Source organism: Numida meleagris, chromosome 8, assembly GCF_002078875.1.
Source record: "Numida meleagris isolate 19003 breed g44 Domestic line chromosome 8, NumMel1.0, whole genome shotgun sequence".
In the NCBI taxonomy this organism is placed as follows: domain Eukaryota; kingdom Metazoa; phylum Chordata; class Aves; order Galliformes; family Numididae; genus Numida; species Numida meleagris.
This window is the reverse complement of record NC_034416.1, coordinates 16,753,739-16,776,575: the sequence shown is the minus strand read 5'-3', so window position 1 is coordinate 16,776,575 and position 22,837 is coordinate 16,753,739. Positions and strand designations below refer to the sequence as shown.

Here is a 22,837-nt window from a genome sequence, read left to right as displayed (position 1 = left end):
ACTGAAGGGGATCTCAGAGTCAGTCACAAAGCAGAAGAAGAGCCCGTGAGGTTTCTATTCCGTTTGCACATCCCTTGAGCCTATCAGAAACAAGGTTCCATTGGTCTCTGTGCCCAGAGCCAGAACCTGGTTCCCATCAGGAACACACTGAGCAGTGCAGGACCCCACTGAGCAGTGCAGGACCCCACAGACAGCTTTGTTAAAAGCAGGCACTGACCTTGCACAGCTCATCCCACTGGACGCACTCTTCCAGAGTGCAGTGTTTCTAGGACGAATTTCCCATCTCTAACCCATGAGATGGTTTTGCCAGGCCCCAGCTGGCGTCACCCCATCCTGACCATGGCTTCTTTATGTAGGCACAAGAGAATGGCACATATAGGAGCTTACTCGGGGACTCTTGCTGCTGCCTCTGCTGATGACAGTGAGGGGTGAGGAGTTTACAAAGTTAATGAATGCTGCTCCCATAATTCTATGAAGAACTTAAGAAAGTTTAAGGCCCTTTTCAAAGGATCACAAGTAATACAGCAATAATAGTCTTCAGGAAGTATAGATAAGCAGCTTGTCAAAAGAGTATCAATAAAAACGCTCTCCCAGGATCGAGTAGGGGTCATAATTCCCCATAGCATCAGATAACAGTCAGCTGCTCCCCTCGAAGAGATATCCAGAGCAAACAACGTTCACATAAAGAGATGTATCACAGCTTTCACCCTGTGCTCAGCCAACACCCGCTCCCCACGCCCTGTCCCCACACCTCGGCTTCCCAGCGAAGGCTTGCCAGAAGACAGCTCCCAGCGGGCTGGACTCTGCACCTACAGTCTGCTCTGAGAAGCCTCTGTCTGACCGACTCTGAAGGATTTTTGCTATTCTGCAGCGCCTGAAGCAATATGTGCTGCCCTCCCAGTGCGTGTGTGTGTAACACTAATGGAAAGCAGCTGGTGGGCTGAAGCCGACTTTAACAAAAAAAAAAAAAAAAAAAATAGCAGGAGGAAATGCCTTTCATACAGTCACACAGGCTCAGTCTGTAATTGTGTGAGAAGCCAAAAGGATAAGAAGGGGGAAGGGCAGCGGACAAAAACTATTTGTAAGCTACGAAAGAAAACACAGCGGCAATGCTCTGTCAGCAGCCCCGAAACAAGGGGCTCGGCGCGCTGCCCCTGCCCCACTTCCCAGTACTCCCCTGCTCTCAGCACTAAACCACTGCAGCGTGGCCTGCCTGCACATAGGGATACAGACATGGACCTGTGGTCGCTTTGACCTGGGCAGGTACCAGCAGCTGAGCAGCCGCCGGTTTGCTCTCAGCCCAGAGGTCCCACTGATGTCTCAGCTACTGCAGCTTTGTCACAGCTGGCATCTGTACCAGACACTGGGCATGCCACTTCAAGCTGTTGCCCTCACGCCCCTAATTACTCTGCAATGCTCATTAGCAGGACATTGTGCCGCTGCTGTCTGTGTGGGATCCCTGCTGCATGCTTCCATCAGCACAGACAGCAGCACTAAAATCCACCTGCTTGCCAGGAGCTAAGCCAAGAGCTGCCTCTCTGACAGTGATTTATAGCATCATTTATCCAGTGCATTTTCTGGTCTGTACAAATCAGAAGAAACACGAGAGAACTTCGCTCCAACCAAGGCCGGCACTCACCCAGCCACGCACTAAGCACACGCCAGGCTCAGCCAGCACTTTGGGCCCAGATGGACTCTCCAGTAGTAGAACATACATTAACTGCCCCAGCTGAACTGCGCCATTTGGCATCGGCGTAGCAGTAACTCAGTGCCTTTCCCATGTAGTAATCCTTCTTTACACTACAGAACAGCTGGAACAGGGATCTTCCACTCTTCCTAACAAGAAGCAACAGAGGCAGCAGGCAGCCAGCGACGGCCAAAGGAACGTGCACACCGCCAGCAGCAGGAGCTCCCTCAGATCTGCTGCCACGGGTACAGCTGGTGAGCTTGGGAAGGGGGGACATGCATTGAACATAGAATCATTCAGTCGATTGTGTTGGAAGAGACCTTCAAAGGCCATCCAGTCCAGATCCCCTGCAATGAACAGAGACACCGACAGCTCCATCGGGTGCACAGGGCCCGGTCCAGCCTGACCTTGGGTGTCTGCAGGGATGGGGCACCACCACCTCTCTGGGCAGCCTGTGCCAGAGCCTCATTACCCTTATTGTGAAAAACTTCCTTATATTCAGTCTAAATCTCCCCTCTTCTAGCTTGAAACCATTTCCCCTTGTCCTGTCACCACAGACCCTGCTCAAGACTGTCCCCTTCCTTCTCACAGCCCCTCTAGATACTGACAGGCCGCTCTCAGCTCTCCCCGCAGCCTTCCCTTCTCCATGCTGCACAGCCCCAGCTCTCAGCCTGTCCTCTCAGGGAGCTGTTCCACCCCTTGGATCATTTCTGTGGCCCTGCACCAGCAAGGGTGCAACTAGAGGTAGCTATGGAGCTGCTCCAGTAAGAACCGCTGTCTCTGGAAGCATCCCCTGAGCAGAGCAGCAGGAAGTCATGCTGCTGTCACCCTGTGCCTGCAGCCTCTCGGCACCGGAGTCAGCCCCGGGGGCAGGCCAGGCTGAGTGCCTCTGCACCGCTGCATTCAAACCAAACCCACACAGGGGTGGGCATCTTTGGCCACTGCTTTCTAGTTTATCAAAACCCTTAGTGTTTTGTAAGATTTTGCCACGCTCCTGTCTTTGGATCCCTGCTTATTCTCACAAAATGTGAGGCACCATTACATCCTAGGCCTGGAAAAGGCTGGGGACGTTTTTAACAAATCAAGTTGTCTGAGTGTTGCAGGGAAAAGAGGGCTGAAACAATAGCCAGCAGAAGGCCAGCACTGACACACAGGACTTCAGGCTATGTCTAAAGCTTTATTTTTTTTCCAAAACAGTCCCTTATCCCCCTCTCTGTGGGCTGAAGAACAGCTTAAGGATGGGAAAAAACCCATCAGATAGCTCACACTGCACAGGACACGCTACTTTCAGGATGAGTCAGTGAAGACATCTAATGCCCAGGAATTTAAAGTGCACTAAAGAACAATAAAGAAAAAAAGGAGCAACTAACAGAAATATCCCAGAGTGACTGTGTCACAACGCTCACTCTGCGGATCCAGCTCCCCAGACCAGGCAGCCAGCTCTAGGCTACAAGAGAGCAAATCAAATATGGCTCTGCGGTCTCAGGCTGCCTTTGGCAGGAAGCTCAGGAAATCGCTCCATGTGAAGTCCCGGACTTAGCAGGGCAACATCTATTGGCTCTGCACATGTGAAAATAAAGAAGGCCAGTTCCCTCCTGTGTTGAAACATACTGGCTGGCTGGCTAAACCCTGTGGCCTTCCACTGCTTCTGGAATTCAGACCCCATTTTGGCTGCTGACCTTAGTCAGAGCCAAAGGAAGGCCTGGGGCAGCTTCCATGCCTGTGAGAGGAGAAATTCTGGAGCTGTGTGTAATTCCGAGGGTCTCCAAGGAACCTCCCACTGCTCCTTCCAGCCCCAGCGGGGCACCCTGCACAGTACAGGAGAGCCACCAGAGCCAAGGGAGGTCACCCACATGCTTCATAGATTCATAGAATCATTCAGGTGGGAAAGACCATTAAGATCACCTAGTCCAACCATCAACCCATATGTGTGACTGCTCTAGGCCGTGTCATTCTGTGCAACATCCACCCTTTTCCTGAGCACCCCTGGGGACGGTGACTCCACCACTTCCCTGGACTGCTTGTTCCAATAACCCACCACGCTGAGAAGCTGTTCTTCCTAATATCCAACCTGAACCTCTGCTGGTGTAAGTTTGAGCAGTCCCCAAGTCAGTTCTGTCCTCAGGCTCCTGAGTGACTGTCCTCTTTAGAGCAGCCACTACAAAGGGATCCTACTTTGAGATTCCAGCCACGCACACTCCTCTCAAATCAGACCACCTGAGCCAATGCTGGTTTGCACCAGTAGAGCACCAAGCTGCATTTGGCTTGAGGAAGATGGAGACATCAGGGAGCAGAGAGGGTACCCAATGGGAGAAATCTGGGAGCGTGACACCAAAGAGGGCAAGGACCACAAGATGGGTACTGACAAGAGGATGTCGTGGCAAAAGAGCTGACAGGGATGGGCATTCTGTAAGATCTTAACTGGCAGAGTGCTGCAAGAAAGGAAGCAGTGAGACAGTTTGCATTTTATGAAGGAAAACAATGAAATTACAACTACTGGAATATTCTTTTCACTAAGCTGAGAGGAGGGGAAGTAATTTGCTAGAGTGAATCGGCAAACAACTCTGCACCCCAGTCGGGCTGTATTTTCCCCAGGTGCACGGGCAGTTTGAGGATTAACGTGATGTCTGCAGCACGGTGCTGAGCCGGAGCGCTCACATCCATCCCCCTCACGCCAGAACCTCTGCAGGGATCAGAACTGTGCTGTTTGGTGAGGGATACTTACAAAGCCTGGCAAAAGCACACGGTTACATATTTCTTAGAATGAATAAGCATAAATGAATTCATCACGAATAAAAGTCAAACATTCAGTTCTCTAATTAGCACCAGATCCTTGAAACTCTGAGGCCAAAAGAAACAACCACAACAAAAATTTGGAGCTGGAACACCGCCTTAGCTCTGGCTGGATGGTCAGAAAGTAGAACCTTTGTCTGCACAGCAGCATTCCCGTGCTCCCACTGAGCACTGAGCGTGCTGCTGTCCCTCTGGCCATGACACGGCCACCAAGGTGCTGCGGCACGGTGACAGGCCGTGCGAGACCAGCGGTACCCTGGTACCTGTACACCCATAGGAGTGCAGCAGCACACACCGGTGCAGTGACACAGCTGAAGGATGAGTGAGGACATGTGCGGCCCAGGCCGCAGCTTCTTTGTGTACCTTGCACTGCAAGCACCACGCTGTTAGTGCAGCGCTGACTGCTCGCAGCATGATGAGCAGCGACAGCTCAGCATCTGCACGCAAAATCAGACGGGATACGAACTGACTGGCTTTAATTTGTATAAACAGGGACGCCCACAACGGAGCCTTGGAGGGCCACCTGCTACCTCAGTACAAATAATTGTAATTACTGCTACTACAGCGTATGTACAAATCAGAAAGCCTGCAGTTAGTGCTGGCTGTATTCAAAATGCTTCTTAAAACTCCCTGATGTGTAACAGTTGAAACGACAATGGATTTAACTCAGGAATGCACACTTTGATGGCTGTAGAGTGGGGCTTTTGGAAAGAGGGCGTTTTGTGCTCAACTGCTTCCTTACAGCAGAAACCCTAGGAGAAGAAAAGCAGTAAGAACCCAACCTTGGAATTCCCTGTATATTTTCCCCTGTCTCCGCATCTCAGTGTTGCCCAGGTCTGGTTGGCAATCAGCTCTCACTGTCCTACACAGCTCACATAGGCTGTCTATTGGAAGCACAGCTTGGAGCTAAGTACCTTTTTGTCTGAAGTACCTGTAGCCAGATTTCAGCTTCTAGGCCAACTCCAGGCCTTCGCATCACAGCTATTAAACTTTCCAGACCTCTGTACAGGGAGGAAATGACAAATTAATCTCTCCCTTTGGCTGAAAGGGTACAAAGCCAGACACTCTGAGCAGCATAAGGAGAGATCATGAGGCAAAATTATGACAAGATGTTTTCAGGGCTCAAACTGGCAAAACGAGGTAGACCAAAAATTCCAGCCAAATGGTGCAGAAGAGTGAAAATCACATTCAGCGGATTGTCCCAAGCCAAGAAGCTTCTGCTCCAGTGGAATAAGAGCAGAACAGGCAGCATCAGGAGCGCTCATCCAGCAGAAGCTTGGTACTGCAGTGATAGGGAGGGGGCTTCTGTGCTGAAACCAACTATAGAGGCACGGCTGCCTGGAACTCCTCTGCCTGCAGCCAGCAAATGCACCGCATCACGGGGCTGCTCAGCCACCATGGCATGCTTAGCCACCAAACACCATGCAGAGAGAAGTGTGAGCAGCAGGAGGAGGACTGGCGAGGTGGAGTGACTCGCTGGCTGTATTAAGCCACAACTGAACTTCTCGCGCAGGGATGAGTCAAAAGGAATGAATCAACAAATAGAATTAGTTGATCTTTCTGTTAATAATACAGCACCATTGTACTAACTGTGCTCAACTGCCTGCAGTGCCATGGCTCTGCCACCTCCTGACTGTTTTTGTTCACCCTCTCTGTTATTCTTGTGTAAGAAAACAGGGCTTAAGTCTGAATGCTTTTAACATTAGGCACTCAGCTGAGGAACCCTTGTGAGCTGAAGACGAAATGCTCACCAATGTCCACGGACAGGAGCAAGCTCATAGGTTGCACACTGAAAGATTTCCAAGGGATTATAACACCCTTCTGCTCAGCTCACCCTGCCTGATTTGGCCCCAGTGAGGAGTGCTCCCCACTTTCCAAAACGTACATCCCTTCTCCTGCTCAGCGCTTTGCCTCCTCTACCATCCACACACCATTTCCTGAAACCTGGCACTGTCACCTCTGTCTGGACACAGGCATTCTCTCTGCACTGGTGAACTGCTTTGAAGTAAACAGCCTGTGAGATGCTCCACATCTCAGCGTGTGCTAAAGAGCAGAGCGTGGTGGGCAGTCCTCTTGCTGTAGCCCCACTGCAATGGCTTGGCTCCCAGAAGTGAGACGCTGCAGGAAGCAGGCGAGCTGCTGACAGTTTGGAAGTGCCCTGCTCCCCTCAGTGCCAAGCTACCACTTCAGTAGCACTTGGTGGAGCTTGAAAGCACTCCCAGTTCACTTGCAACAAAGCAGGAGCACCTAATCCCGAAAACAAACTTCACTTGGTGGAATGGTCATAATATCAGTCCACACTGGCAATGACTTTCACCTCAAACTACAGATATACTGACAATGATGCCAGCATCCCTTGATCAAGTGCTCTTCCCAAATGCTGATTGTGTCTTCAGGACAAGAGTGCACATCAGCATTTTTTGACAGCTTTGGGCCAAAAGAAAAAATGAATTATCCCACTGGAAGCGCAGAGCTTGGCACAGCAGAACACACTCAAATTGAAGCATGTCCGTAATTCTGGGACCGCTTGGGAAAGGCACTGTGAAATCTCCAGTGACCGCATTAACTACAGACCACTTAAATATGTTTCCTTGGAGTCTGTTATAGAAACCGGCCCTGAGCTGGCAGGCAAAGCCTTCAGCCAAACACTTTATATAGCTGCTAACACACTATATTTGTCTTTGGAAATTGGCAGTTTGCATTGACCATCAGTGAATCTTACTGTTCAAGCAACCACATTTTCAGCTCATAATTATGTATCTGGCTGGTACCAACAACAGAAAGGCAGATATTAGCAGATTCTTCTGCGGGCTTTAGAAAACTGCATTATATGCGCTCAAAGTGATAGACTTCTCCAACAGCAGGCCAGGACCGAGCACAACACAGCTCTGCACCAAGGATGAGCTACAAGAGCTACAAACTTGCTGCAGGAACAATTTAAGATTACTGGGGTTGCTGATGCTGGCTAAAGAGAAGTAAGAAAACAATCTGCAACTTTTATTCAGCTGATTAAGACTGGTGCTGTTACATTACATTAGGGTTTTGTTTTGTTTTTTTTTAAGGTGGCATCTCATCAAAGAGCGTTAACAAAGCATGGGGTGGGACTCAGCGCAGGAAGATCGGCTCAGCCCCACGTCACTGCAGCGCACAGAGGCAAAATGTGGGGTACTGAAGGCTGATGTGAGAGCAGCACAGGAGACAGAGACCCAAAGCAGCTCTTACAACAGCCCAGGGCCCCTGCTGGGTGCAGCAGCTCAGAGGGAGCCCTTTCCCAGTGTCAGTGTGGGTTTCAGCGCTGGAGCTCGGGCTGCTTTGGCTAAATCGCTGCTTGTGCCCAAGCCAATTTCTTAAAACAGAAAAAGCATTTCATTCACAAAGCAAACTAACTCCCACAGGTCCAACAATCACGTGAGGATTTGGGGAAGCCACTCCTGTGACACATCTGATGCTGTCCAGAAGGATGAATGTTTCAAGTGAAACTCAAAAAGAACTTAATCCAAAATTAAGCTCAGGCTCCAAACATCATTGTTGCTGAAATTAACATCTGATACTCATTTTAACAGCCAACAACCACTGCCAGAGCTGCATGTAAAATTTGTAACGAGTACAAAGTATTAGTAGTCACTAATCCACTTGGGAACACATCACAGCGCTGAGACAACAGGATGGGGAACATAATCTACACACATATCCAGTGTCAAGACCCAACTGAAGAATAACAAGAAAGAAGAGTTTGTTTAGAGAAAAAATGCTGCTCTTTATTAACCAGGTGGATTTCCACGAGGAAGGAAGTGATCATTTGTCATACGAAAGAAGCTTCACCCGTTGCTCATCCTTTACAGCCTCTCCCGGCCTTCCACAATCGCATCCCCCTCTCTTTCGTAAGGTAGACCTGCTTTCCAAATACTTAGATCCCTCTCATAGGCACTGTCACAAGCTTCAAAGGAGGAAAAGAGTCAGCATGGGATGGGAATGCTAACTGAAATCCAGAAAGAACTGGGAGCCTTTGAAAATCTGTAGTTCCAGCAGAGTAAGGTGAGGCACCTGGAGTAAGGGATGCAGCCTTTAGGAGAGGTATGGAGAGGACGAGGCAGCCACAGGCTTTACTTTTGAGCTGGTGCCTTTTCCTCTGCTATCCAAGCCTTCATCCATACCTCTAACTATTATCATTCATATCTTAAGCCTCATATATACTATTTTGCTGTTAATTTTCACTTTCTGTAATCCCATACTGTATGCAAAAATAGAGCCCTCTACAGTCTGCTGATGCAAATCATCATCAAAACCCACCACTCGGTTTTTGCAGCAGAAAATTTTCTTCCACTCCTTAGCAGGGAGAATGTCAAAGGAAAAAGAAAAGCTGTCTTCACGGTGATTTAAAGCACCAACACTAACGTGCCCTGTCCCATCCGCTTCTCCCTTTGCAGCCTGCTCTGCAATCAAAAGGATTTCTTGCAAATCAAATCTCTCAGCAGGGTGGAATTACAGAACAAGCCTCAGGTTAGATATAAAAAAAATTTAATATTGGATTTCCAGTTGAGTATTTTTTAAAGCCAATGCGCATTTCTGTATTTCTTGTTATTTGTTAATATATGAACAGTGCAGCTAATCAATCAAGAGGACAGAGTGGACAAGAGGACACTTTCCCATCACTACCACTAGACCGCAAAAGATTCATTCCCTTTTCAGTGTTTGCTGCTGGACATGTATATCTGTGAAGGGAAAAAAAACCAACTAATTTTCATCAAATTTCCGTCAATATTGACTTTTTGCACTTCGGTGCTCAGAAGGGCGCTTCGGTCCCGAGGCAGGAGCACGCCGTGCAGTGCTGCTGCGGCACCGGAGGGGCAGAGCGTGAGCGTACCCACCGTGCTGCAGGGGAGGGCTCCGCATGGCACTTACTTTTCACTTCTCAGGCAGCCGTAGAATCCAGCCATGGTCCTTCCCTTCCCAGAGGTGTGCGGGCATTTAATTCATCCTTGTGCACAGATGCTAGCACAAAGACTCGGCGGCTCCGTGCCCTGCTCACCAAGTGCCCACACGCACGCACAAGAAAGGCAGCGTGCCGATGCAATTACTAGCCAGATAAAGTTCCTGATCTGAGGCCCTCAGACTCTGCTGAACCGGGTCCAAGGAGGGCTGTGCCTGCTCCATACATGGTTGTGGATTGTTAACTCCCCCTTTCCCTGCCTCCCTCCAGCTCTCGGTGAGCACAACATCCTAAGTGTCAAATACCATATGGCATTTGGTTCTGCCTCCCCGCGGGACTAATGAGGGGATTGGTTGTAATTAGGATACGAAGAAGCCCCGAAGAGATGATATTGTTATTGTTATTTTTTAAACAGACAGGCTAGGGAAAATACTCGCACCACCACCACGCAAACCCGCAGCTGCTCTCCAGCACACAAGGGGTGCACGGGACCTTCCAGCACAGGCGTCAGCCCAACTCACTGTAAATCACAAGCGATTCTAACGTGCTGCTCCGCACATTAACAGCAAAAACTACCTCCCTGCGGTACCTCAAGGCCAGGCGAGAAGCTCTGGACTTTCAAGCAGCCACCATGTCCGTATTAGACAAACCCTGACTGGCAATGCCCTCTGATGGCACACACAGCAGCTGTGCCTCGCTGCCGCAAGGAGACCCTCATGGGTGCAGAGGAGGAAAACAGCTATGGTTTAATGCTGGGAACATCCCCCCAGCAGCTCTGTTCAGGGGATGACCCAAGCCCGGGGACAGCACTGCTGCCCACACGTCAGCATTACACTGCATTAAATCCATGTGGCACAGGTGCCCAACATTTTGGCTTGCCTGGGCCACAGAGTGAACAGGAATTGCCTCGGGCCACATACACAAAGGTCACTCCAAAAGTAATGCCCCATATTTTTTTCCATGGAAAATACAACCGATACAAAGAGTGCAATGACACCATTTGATAGAGCAAATTCTCAGCTACAAAGCACTACTTTTCAGTACAGTCACCACCACTAGCTCTGCTGCTTTACCAGCGATGAATAAGAGCCTGCATGCTGCACTTGTCAAAACCTGCACCAGCGGAGGTGCCCCACTGTCACAGTCACCCCGCTGAAACACACCACTCGCTCCTCACTGTGCTCACACCCACTGTTCGGGCTCCATCAACATTCATCAAGTGTTGATGGATGTCAGTGTCTAATGTGGATCACTTCTTCTAGAATAATAAGGTAAGTATTTTATTTTAACACCTTTCCTGTAAGAGAGACACGAAGTTTGAGAAATGCTCCCCTGATGCATGGTCGCAGAACTGACTGCTACAGCAGCTTCATAACAGTGCAGAACTGGGTAACTTATGTATTATGAACATTTGAACTGCATTTCTTTATTTCTTATAAAACCCCGTACATAAAGTAAAGCGCTGACACAAAGAATAAATGATACCGAGCGCAAGAGCCATCACTAACACACCAAATCATATTCTCATCTAGCTTCCCATTTAGCAAAAGAGAGAAAACTTCCACAGTGCCATCCGCAGAAGAACTGCAAATCCAAGCTGACCTGAAGAAGATGTGCTTTGTCTTTGGAAAAGATGCAAAAATGCAGTAGCACAAGCTGAGATGAGTTTTACTGCTGTCCTGAATTACTGCGTTTGTCGCAACAATTCCAGTCCAAACTCCTCATCCTAACAAAGGCTAGCTACGAGCCTTAGCCTCCACCCACTGAGAAGCCCACAGAAAAAAAAGAAGTCAAACCCAAGACTTTGGTTATGGGATATCAACCACTGAGAAAGAATTCAGTGAGATTACTGGGGAAACGTTCTCACTGGCTGAGTGTACAAAACCCTGGACATGTGGCTGCATCTGAAATCTGCCCAGCATTTAGTTCAGAAAACGCTGCCAAAAGAAACACTTCTAGCAAGAAATGAAGGAAACCTCATCAGAAGTTTGCATTTGTATTTAAAAGCAAGAAAGATCAAATGGCTTTCTAGTGGGAAGGCCCAATCCTAAAGGCAGTGGAAGGGCGTAATCCTGATGACTTTGGAAGAATTTCACAGTTTTAACTGGTATAGAGTAAGGCCTTCAAGCTTCAAAAGATCCTATTTTTTACTAACATGAAGCAGATTCCCTGTCGCCTCGCCACCTGAGATGTTTTGCCTTCAGAATGTTTCCTGTCGTCGTCCTTTTGTCTTTTGCGTATTTGGTTTTGGTCTTGAAGTTACTTGAATGTGCAAATCTTCATCTGTTGGTGCTCGTTTAGGTCAAACATAGTCTTGTTCCCAGGAACTGGCAGATTTACCCACACACATCGCACCACTTAGAAAGACCCTTTACTTTCCAAGAAGCACAGACTGGTAAACAGTCATTAAAAATAATTACCCCACCTCGGGATTTACTCCTTTTTATTCTCTATCTCCATATCAGTCTCCAAGCCACTTCATGGCAGCATTTCTTATTCATGGCTCTGATTCTTCATCTCTAGCACAGCACCTACCAGCTACACACTGAGCTTTCTGGGTAGAGATCCAAAACCTGAGATGCTGATAAATATCATGGCTCTGAGTCCACAGTGCAGGTAAGCAGTTGTGCGATGCTTGCACAGGTCGTGCAGCCAAACAGGAGCCAAGCTGACATTAGCTCGTTCCTTGTCAAGTGCTAAATGACTGTGCTGCTCTGCTGCCAGTTAATTAATAAAAGCTGTTTTCAGCTTGGAAAGTAGATGAACACCAAATAACCACAGAATACAGACTTTGGCAAAATAAAGATTGTTCTTTAAAGATAGGGAAGAGAGCAAGTTTAGACACCTGGAAGCTGAATCAGATCAGGATTTCCTCTAAAGTCTGTGGCTTGCCCTGACTGAAAAAGCCTGTTCTAGCCCATTTCTATTTGAAAATGATGACCTTCCCCCTTGACTTCTCCCAGCTCACTGCTGTTGCTCTCCCTCCAGAACCCGACAACCTCACCACTCCCTGCCATCACTGCACATCCAAATCTGCCTTGCTTCAGCCTCTCCGTCTGTCTGCAGGTGCAGCGAGTGCTCCAGGTGGCAAGGTGCCCTTCCTCGGGGTGATGCAGAGGTAGCGGCAGCGCCTATGAAGCTTCCTGAGGTTCTTAATTTCTCCAAAGGGAAGGAGGAAGGCGAGTCTGAGCAAGGCTACCAGCCCAATCATCAAGAAAGGTTGCACTATATAAGATATAATTCACAAAATCAGAGACTTTGCTGTTTCATGGGCAATTTCACCTGTGCTATTGCAAGAAAGACCTCTTCAAAGTAACCAACAGCAACTAGTAATCCAATAAAGGAAACTCAAAATAAGCTGAAAACACTGGCCTGTTTCCACAGCCACTTCCTACACACGCACACGTACGCAGGGTACACACCAGCAGCCCGACAGCAGAGGTGTTAGGAGCTACACACACAACAAGCAATGCAAAATATGTTTCATGTCCAACAGATCTACTGCTTTTCTTGCAGCCTCTTGCAGCTAAATCTCCAAGGGCTAACTGTGTCCTTACCTCCCCAGCTCTCAGACAGCAAACACTTCATGCTTCTCCAAAAGCCCACTCCAAGCCAGCTTGAGCAGCATCAGGACACGTGTGTGGTATAACACAGCAGGGACAGACCAAATGTCACGCAGTTGTGACACCTCATGATTCACCAACTGTGTTTAAACATGGCTGTTAGATCATTTTTTAACCAATTTTCAGGAGACAAAAGTTTTCAGTGAATTTTTCAGCATGCAAATGTAAGGGTAGGAATAGAAACCCTACAGTGAACTGGTAGACCACAGCGTTACAAATTGCCAGCATATGTTGGTGTCTCTGCCTTGACTTCCTGCTCACAAGGCACACGGTGTTCTCTCACTCTTAGCCTTCAGCCCCTACCAAAACACAGCCTACTTCCCTCTCTCCCAGTTCCTAACAAAGTCATTCTTTGGCTGCATTGCTCAGGTAGGCTTCACTGCCGCAAAAAGCACAGTACCCATCGGGTGAGAATTCAATGAAAAAGTAACGCGGTCAACATCTGGACATCAAACAAGGTGTATGGGGCAAATCCACAGACCAGAGTCTAGCTCCCAGTTCTCTAGTTGTTGTTGTCAAGCTATGAAGCCTAGGTTCATAGAAAAGAATCACAGAACCATACAATCATGAAGGTTGGAAAAGACTTCCAAGATCATCCAGTCCAACCATCCACCTACCACCAATATTTCCTCACTAAACCGTGTCCCTTAGTACCACATCTACACATTTCTTGAACATCTCCAGAGACGGTGACCCCACCACCTCCCTGGGCAGCCCGTTCCAGCACCTGACCACTCTTTTGGAGAAGAATTTTTTCCTAATGTCCAACCGGAGGTTAACTGAGAGCTTTCACGCTAGATTTTCTGCTGTTTTATCTAACTGCAGTAGTGCAAGTCACTCTCCCTGTGCCACAGTGCTCCTTGCATTTGGCACACGGATCATTTAACTGTGTGCTAGCATAAACATGACCCTCAGGAACATTTTCCCAACGCAGAAATTTTTCTTACAAGTGAGGTTCTTGGGCTGGCAAATGGGCCTGGCTTGGGAATTCTCAGCGAAAACTCTGCAATATTAAAGAAACAACTGTCCACACATCACTGTTAAAAGCTACACTATCAGAGCTTTAAACAACTGGGTTGGAATTGCCCACAGTATTCTGCAGAAAACGAAGTGCAGATAAGAGGATTTCTGCCTTTCAGAGTTCATACTCTGTTCACATCTGTGATTAATATTAGGAGGAAAATGAGGGTCAAAGCCTATCTCTGAAAGTAGAGTACAGCCAGGGGCCTCTAACTGCATTATATCAGCTTCTTATTAACGCATCTGGGTCTGACGAATTTGCCACGATACTTGGAGTCTAATTACTGTATGCTGATCTAATTATGTCTGTTTTTACACTTTGTGTGCAGTGTCTCGGATTTGGGGGACTTTAGTGGTTGCTATTTCCTGTTGGAGGACTTTCTGCCAGATCCTTCAATAAAAGGAATATTTCAAAGACTGCAGCAGTACATACAATCTCTGATTCTATGGCAATTCCAATTATGAATCATTCCACAGTTTCTCACTAACATACTATCTTCAGTTCTGAGGAAGGAGCAAAGATAAACCTCAGGATGGTATATCCAGTGTATTACTGAATTCTAAAATATGGCTAAAAGGTACCAGTTCACTACATCTGTCCTCCCTAGTCTGTGCCTCCTTTGTGTCCCCACAGTCAAACACAATCTCTTCCTGGATTATCTGGAGATGAAGTTTGGACCACGTGTCATTTAAAAGGTAATTTCCCCTACATTTGCAGCGGGATCACAGACATAACCTCAGACTTCACTGTCAGAAAACATCAATCGCCAAACAAACAACACAGATGGAGGGAGAAGTGTTTGAGTGACATTTTATTAATTTACAATTGATTCGCATGTAAAAATGCACTATTTATAGAGAAATTAAGGACGCCCCTGTGTACATAGACAATATAGCAGGAAGTGCTGCCTCTCATGTGTCTGCTTTTTTTCCATCCAAGATCATAAATCTAAAATTTAACATTATAATGAGTTTGAATGAAAAGCAGATTTTGGTTATTTTTATTTTTTGACATAGGGGAAGAGCTTGGTATTTCCTGTGAAAATACCAGCATGGTCAACATTTTCTATACTGGAAAACTGTGGTTCTTTTGTCTAAGTTTGGGTAGCGTGGAAGCTGAACAAAGGAGCTCTATTTCTACAAGATCTGACTTAAGAAAACACCGTGTTAAAAAACATGACGTTCCAACAACACAACTTTTCCTTCTTGGCGTCCAGGCAGGCACCAGTACGCAAGACCATCTGGAGAGAAATGTGAGAACACGGTGCATAGCTTCAGGCACATGGATCACTGCCTAGTCTACATGTTGAACATCAGAGGTAACAGCTACTGAGTCTAAACAAATATCCTGAGACGCCTTGAATAATAACTGGAGTTCTCTACACCCCATTCTTCCCAAATTCCCCTCTAGGGATAGATCCAGTCAATGTCCTTGCAACACGCCAGGCTCCCTTGGAGACAGATCAGACCTACACTGCCAGTAACGCCTGTGCTGTGAATAAGCAATCAAGTTTAATGACTTCCCATGCATATAGGCTTTGCAATAATGTAGGCCCACCTCTTCAACAGAATTACTCCTGATTTGTTTGCACAGGTATAATTAGGGACTCGCACATCTGGAAGAATGTTCCGAAAGCCATCAGCATCCTGAATTCCTACTGCCACTGAAATAAAAATTCAAAAGCGAAGGTCATCTCAGATACCATCTCGTGGGCTGAAGTAATAATACGGGAAATCACGGAAGCACAGCTCTGAGGAAAAGGCTGTCTGACTCCAGTGCCTGCAAACACAAGGCTAACGATAAAGTGACCATTAACCTTCAGAGAAGGGCACTGAGGTCCCAGAACGTCCTGCCTGCAGGCTTTATTGCTCCAAAGGGAAATGAACAGAAAAACACGAGTTAGAACTGCATACTGCTGACATTTAATTCAAATTAGCAGGCAGTGGTAACATCTCTTTTCCTTTGTTAGCTTTCCTCTGCTTAAAGGCATGCATACAGTATCTGTTTCATTTCAAAAACTGCGAAATAAGTAGAATGCATTGAGTGATAATGAATTTACACCCACCACTTGGTATCTGCAAGATTAATCACAAGCACCAGACCTGTGTCCCTCTGCACAGAATGTCGTCTTACTCCACGCTGGGGAACTGAGGCAGAGTAATCCAGTGACTCTTCCAGAAACCATAAACCGAGACTGAACCCAAAGCTCCTGGTGCCTGGAACTGTGTTTTAGAGTCTTTTCCCATCCTTGCTCTCCCCATAAGGATAGTCAGAAAGATCCTACAAGAATAGGCACCCTATAAATATCTAAGATAACTTTAAGTTCACTAGCCAGGCTTCAGCTGTGGGAACTCCTACAGAGTCACTGGCATAAAAACGCTGAGTTGAACTGGAAATCAATGACTCCACCTCATGAATTAGCCCAGCCTGCCCAGAGTTTTAAAATCATCACATAATAAAACATACCCCATATTGAGCCAGTTTTGCCAGAACAGTTCCGTACCCCAGCAGAGTCCTGACACAGCAGCTCGACACATTTCTCAGATTCAAGTTCTGGGAATCTTTAAATATCCACAGTTTGCTCCCAGCTGTCTCTTACATATGCTGGCACTGTTCCCATCATAATGGGAAGGGAAAAATATCTAATAATTAAATATCTACAAGCAGGAAATATGCTAATTGCAGAAGAATTTTACCGAACGCTGTCAAATAAACTACAGTCCTGAGTCACGAAGTCACTTAACCACATGCTTGAACTGGAGCTCAGCTTGGTCCATCCCATTTCAAAGGGTACAGCCACAGAGTTTAAGCAAGTGCTGAGCTGATGGGTCCACCTACCGCCACAGGAACACTGGTATCTGAAAAAGCTGCTTGAGAGTCATGACAAATTGAAGTCCATTGCCTTCCTTCTGCTCTACCAAGTGGATCAGAAGATACCTACAGCTCTTCCAGGACGAATGCCACTATCCAGCCCCACCACGCTGGCCCCACTTACCGGCCCAGACACAACACACTTCAAATCCAACGGTATTGGCTTTGGGTATCGACTTCTTGCTTCCATCTTGGTAGTTTCCATCCAGTGGAATACCAGCCAACACTGCAAATCCCAGTGGGACAAGGAGCGCTTGTCACCGTGTGCCATGAGCTGAAAAGTCACCCACCTCTTTTATTGGTTTTAGCAGTACCTATGTGAGAAGACAAACTCAGACCAAGTCATGGAACAGCTCCTCTGAGTACAGCACAGAGGCTAACACGCTGACACTGCCTGCAACAAGACGAACCGAGGCGCTGCCTGGAGAAAAGCCAGTGCACAGCCTAAGGACGAGGCATGCTTGTTCGGCACTCAGCTACCTTTGGATGCAAATGCTAAGCAAATTCTCCATTTATTAAAGGAATATTTATTTATGATGTGAATTACAGTCTAGATAGTATTTAAAAGCAATGAAGGGTTGCTAATAGAAGTTATAGAATGGATTTGAGTTGTTTTCTTGATTGCAGAACACCAATACTGCAATATTTTCTCACTGTGGATGAGATTTACTCTTTCACTAAGGCAACTGTAACCAAGTACGAACACTGCCGAGATTCTGAATATTTCCCCTAGGTTGCACAAAGTTTTTCCACCATAAATTCATAGGCAATTGCTAAATATAATGAGATATTAGTAAAACAATAATAATGATAACAAATCCTAAGAGAGTATCATTGAGTGTAGCAGAGGGACTACTAGTTGTCAGTAAAGCTGTTGATGTGATGAAGCTTTTCCCCTGCTCAGAGGCTGCCACAAAACCAGCCAATACATCATCTCTGGAGAGTCCCACATAGGCTACACATGGGAAGTCCCTTTCACCAGGGAGGGGACTTTCACCACTCTTCAGGTGCTGCTTTGCTCCTCTTTTTCTCTTTCCATTTAACACAGTTTTACACTGCTTCTCATTAAAATCACAAAATAAAACCCTTAGCATAGTCTAGGGGCTTGACAAACCAACGAATGCAAGAACTTCTGAGATAAACGATAGACTTTCCTTGACTCCAATTTCTTGCTTTAAGCTGATTTATTTTAAGAACACTAACATTTTAATGTATTTTCTTCCACAATAAGATATCATTTTTAATTATTGCAGAATCCACAGCGTTAGGAGTTTAACACTCATTAAATTTTCTCTTCAGACATCACTGTGGCAACAAAGCAATAATACACAAAAGCTAGATCTCCCAAAAGACAAGGACTTAAAAAAATTCAATGCTTAAAAAAGTCCAAGCTGGTAGCTAACATTATGTATATAGGCTGTTTACTGTGCTTCTGCTCACTCTATCATTACTGCTCCTGAACTCTTAAGAGTAAGCGAACACACCACACTGTGGTTTTGAAACACACTCTGAAGTGGAACAGCTGCACGCTACGTCTCTTCCAAAAGACCAACATCTTTAGCACTGCACAGCTTTACGCACCTGTAAATACGATCTTTCTTCATGTATCTGCAAAGAAAGAATGAAGAATTCTGAAAAGAACTTCCACTACTAATGAACACGAAGCAGTTCTGAAATGGCATCTCCAGGTGACTTTACTTTCCCAGGGCACGGGAAGTTTTCTATGCCCCATTCTCGGTAACATCTGCTTCCTCTCTCCCTTTTTTTTAACTAAGATTTAAAGAGTCAGTTATATAAACCCATGGGCTGCCTGTGAGGTGCTAAATCATTTCCTGGCAGACTCAAATGAAACGCATAGCTTGAAAAAGCAGCAAAGTCAAGGAAGCATGCTCATACATATTCCCAGCCTGTAGCATGTTCCTAGACAAATATACTGTCTATATGGGACTGGAGTTTAAATTTATAGAGAAGCTCTTGGCCCATTTCTCACATACCACGTAACCCACACAGCCAGGCTGCCCCGCTTTCTCTCCCTCACCCTTTCACTTCTTCCTACTGAGCAGTGAAATCTACCACAGAAAACAGCAGGTAAATTCAGAGCTCAGAACTCCAGGCACCACTTCGATAGAAAACCAGTTGAGAGAACACGCCTTTTCTAAGCCTTCCCCTGCCCATCACTACCAGTGTGCAGGGAAATACGAGCGGTGCTTTGAGCCACGGAGACAAGGTTTGTCCTGGGATGTGAGGAAGAGCCTTAGGCCACTGTTACCTGGCTGCAGTCATGTGCAGCGAGTCAGCAACCAGCCTGGGAGCAGCACTGCTTTGCCTTGTACCCTGGGCCACGGTGAGGCAAACGTCCCCAGATCGCATGGGATGGGCTGTTAACAAGTCTCTTAAGCTAGAAATTATGATTACTTTTAAAAAGAGTTGTGGCACTCAAAAGAGCAAAGAATCGGGCAGTGTGCAGCAGCCTGACCCATGTGCTGGCAGGCATCCCTCCCACGCAACCCCGTGGAATACAAGAATGGTCTTACCAAGAGTAAACTGGGAGAAAGGAAAAGACACGGTCAACCGCAAACTACTGTGACATTTTCTGGCAAATTGTAGCAGTTCTACTGAACAGATTTTTATATTTAACGACGACAGCCTCTTCTTGTCAGTGAGTATTGCCGTGGAATTTAAGAGCTGTGTGTTCAGCAGGGAGAGGAAAGAACAGGAGGTGACAACCCAGAGCAGGGCAGTGACAGTGTGAGAGGCTGTGTGACTCCTTGGTGCACCATTCGGCTGAGGGCGGCTCAGCTTGTAAGCAAAGCACGAGTAAATGTGCACTAACCTCTGTTTTCCCCGACAGACTTTTTAGGAACAATTTACAGAGAAGCTGTGAAATCAAATCCTCATTACTTCCTACAGTTGTAAGTGCTTAGAGTAGTGCGGCCACCCCAAATCCAACACTCCTGAGTCAGCAAAACCACGCAACAAGCGGGTACTTCGGAAATAATATTCAGTGTTCTCTTCATTTTCAGTTTCTGAACTGCTACAGGTCCTGCTGGCAAGCTTTGTGGCTGTGCATTTTGGCTATTTGGCTTTGGTCTGTTGGTTGCTCAGAAGATTTAGAGTCTTGCACGACCATTTCTCCGTGTGAGCTATGACCTGAAGAGATCTCATGAGATCATGGGGAAACTGCAGTATTTGGCAACAACACGGGAGGAATATTAGTTAAATGATTCTTGTTAACACCATCAGCTGCAAATCATAGCATCTGCTGCTCGCCAAAGCGGTGGTTTCAAGTTCTAACCTGCAGCACCGCTTCCATTGTCAACCAAAGATGTGGAGATAAGCCCCTCTGGATGGAGAGAAATGCGTGTAGCTTTATGCTAAAACAACAGACTGAGCTGAAACAGGCTGGAGAATTGGCAGCTTTCTCGACACTTATCTGAAGGAATGACAGGGGGACAGGACTGCATTTCCACTAAAACCAATGTCACGAAACAAAGTCTCATTCAATGTTATTGAATTAATTTAGAAGAAACTGATGAAATTCAAATGGCAGCTCTGCTTGTGGCGTTGGCATGGCTTTTGAAAGCTATTTTAGACTTTCAGAGGATGTGTATGTATCTGCGCACGCATGACTCAACACGATTCTGGTGGCATTCCAATAAAGTCAAGCCGCTGCGGCTCGAGATTGGGCCGCATCCAGAGCTCATTAAAAACAGCGAGCGTCTTCCCACCGAGACCAGCTCCCACATGGTTGCTGGGCATTGCAGTCTGCAGCAGGGACAGCAGGCTCAGGGCCCTGTCCTCTGCTTGACTTATTACACAGCTGGGTGCTCACGTTACATAACTAAAGATATTGAGAACAACCACACCGCACTCACCGTCCGCAATACAAACACAAGGATTACAGAAAATCCTCAGGGGGAAAAAAAAATTCGGCTCCCTCGTTGGCCACACCAACGTGTACTTTCTTGTCATTTATACAGAGAGTTCATAGAAATAAATACATGTGCAGGAACGGATCTCTAACACACTTCAGCAGTATGGAATAAAATAAGCTTTCTGGTCAAAGTCGTAGTGGATTTTAGCAGAGATTAGGCAGTAAGGATTAAAGATGTGTTTGCTGGCATTAAACGTTTCAGACTCTCTCCCACGTACACAAAGTATTGTTCGCCGGGTGCTCATTTTCCCAGCTGTTAACAAACAAGGAACACCTCAACCCTTCCTCAGTGCTTACCCACGATCCCAGTACTTGCACGCGCAGATAGTGCTTTCTTGTGAAACATTCTAAATAACCAATGGACTCTACACACATGTATTTAGATTCGAACTAAATGGCCCTGTGCTAAGCGGGTGCTTGGGCCAAGCCGAATTTCTCCCTTCTTGTCTGACCGCCATACAGCTTCTTCTGTGAAAAGCAAACATAGCTGCACTGCCGTCTGCAGCACGAGGACCGGTAAATTCAACCACATTCCCAGCAGAGACAAACTTGAACTTTGAAACAGGACATTTTGTAAGACATAAAACTTAACTTTTTGGTTGAGTCTGTGCTTATCGGCTGCAGCAAAGACTGAAGAAAAATCTAGAGAAGTGACTGCTTCCAAATGTCCAGACACAGCCAAAACCTGCGCTGTGGGTTCCAAGGGACAAAAGGTTTTGAGTCATCAGATCTGCACCGGGCATATCTGCATCTTGTTGGTCACAGCAATCAGAGGCATTTCGGTTCAGAAAGCTCCCATCAAATCGTAAGCAAGGAACTTACATGGGGAAAAGTATTCTAATTCCAAAGATTTTTAGGAAACTCAGAACTTTGGTTTTGGTTCATATAGCTTGGCTTTGCATAGTAGAGAAAGCGGGTAGTATAGATACATAACTGAATAAACTGTGTTATAGCAGCAAGACACGTGAGGGTATTTCTCATAACGCATCTGCAAAGGTGCTGGAGTCCTAATTGTGATGAAATATACGGTGTCAGAGAAAAACAAATAGAAAACTCACGTTCATGAAGCTGATAAGAACAGAGTGCCATTACACTTTGCTCTTTGAGGGCCACCTGTAACCTCCATCAAATTCCCCAAAATATCAGAAAGACAACGCAAAGCACAAAAGAGCTGCGGTGGCTGGAACCCCGAGGGGATGGGAAGGCGCGTACTCTGCCCAAACCCCGAGTGCAGGGCTGAGGTCGATAGAAGCCCATCTCGGCCCGCGCCGCAGGGCTCTGACGGGTGCCGGGGGAGGGGGTGCCCCGGGTCAGCATCCCGTAGGACGTGGCACAAGGACGCGGCAGCACGCCGGGGGGACAGGCACGGCTCTGGAGCGGAGCGGACAGCCCGCAGGCGGATGGCTGGGGCCGGTGACGCTCCGCTCGCACCGCCCGCGGCTCGGTACCTCGACGGCACCGCTCTCCCTGACTCGAGCCCCTCCTACCGGCACAAGAGATGCATCACAGGAAATTCGGCAAAGATGTGCGATGGAGCTTTCGCTCCCGGCGTGCGGCTGTCTGTGAGATCGTGCTTTTACACTACGGCTTCTAACAGCGAAAGGACCGCCGAGTAACGACGCGGCGGCTGCCCGCGCACCCTTCAGCTGCTCCCTTCGCTGCTCTCACTACCTCCCCGCCGCGTCCCGGCTCCTGCACCCCGCGGCTCCCGCTCCCCCAGCCCCGGGGCCGCACGCGTGCGGGGCTCGGCCGGCAGCGCCGGAGCGACGCAGGGGGCGAAAACGAAGCCCCGATCGCGCCGATCACTGCGGCGAGTCCGGCGAACCCACCTAAGTCAGACAGCTGCGTGGAGGCATCAGGCACGGAGGTCCGATCCCGGAGGGCTGCGGGTTCACGCGGACGCCAGACCCCGCGCTCCAGGGGCAGCGCGGCGGCAGCAACGCGCACCCAGCCCTCCCCGGGAGCGCGCCCGGCCCCG

At 47.4% G+C, this 22,837-nt stretch overlaps 1 protein-coding gene across 7 annotated transcripts in view; it reads right to left on the bottom strand.

Moving 5' to 3' along the window:
• The window catches only part of KIAA1210 (KIAA1210 ortholog), a 53,085-nt gene extending 30,254 nt beyond the window's left edge, over positions 1–22,831 (bottom strand). For 2 of the 7 annotated variants that reach the window (XM_021406258.1, XM_021406260.1), the window contains exon 1: positions 9,383–9,717. In XM_021406258.1, coding sequence (XP_021261933.1) covers positions 9,383–9,417 — 35 coding nt within the window. In that variant the 5' untranslated portion in view covers positions 9,418–9,717. Of the gene's footprint in view, positions 1–751; positions 906–9,382; positions 9,718–17,049; positions 17,323–22,688 lie in introns of those variants that run through there. The other 5 variants (XM_021406261.1, XM_021406263.1, XM_021406259.1 and 2 more) reach the window with 5 other exon arrangements.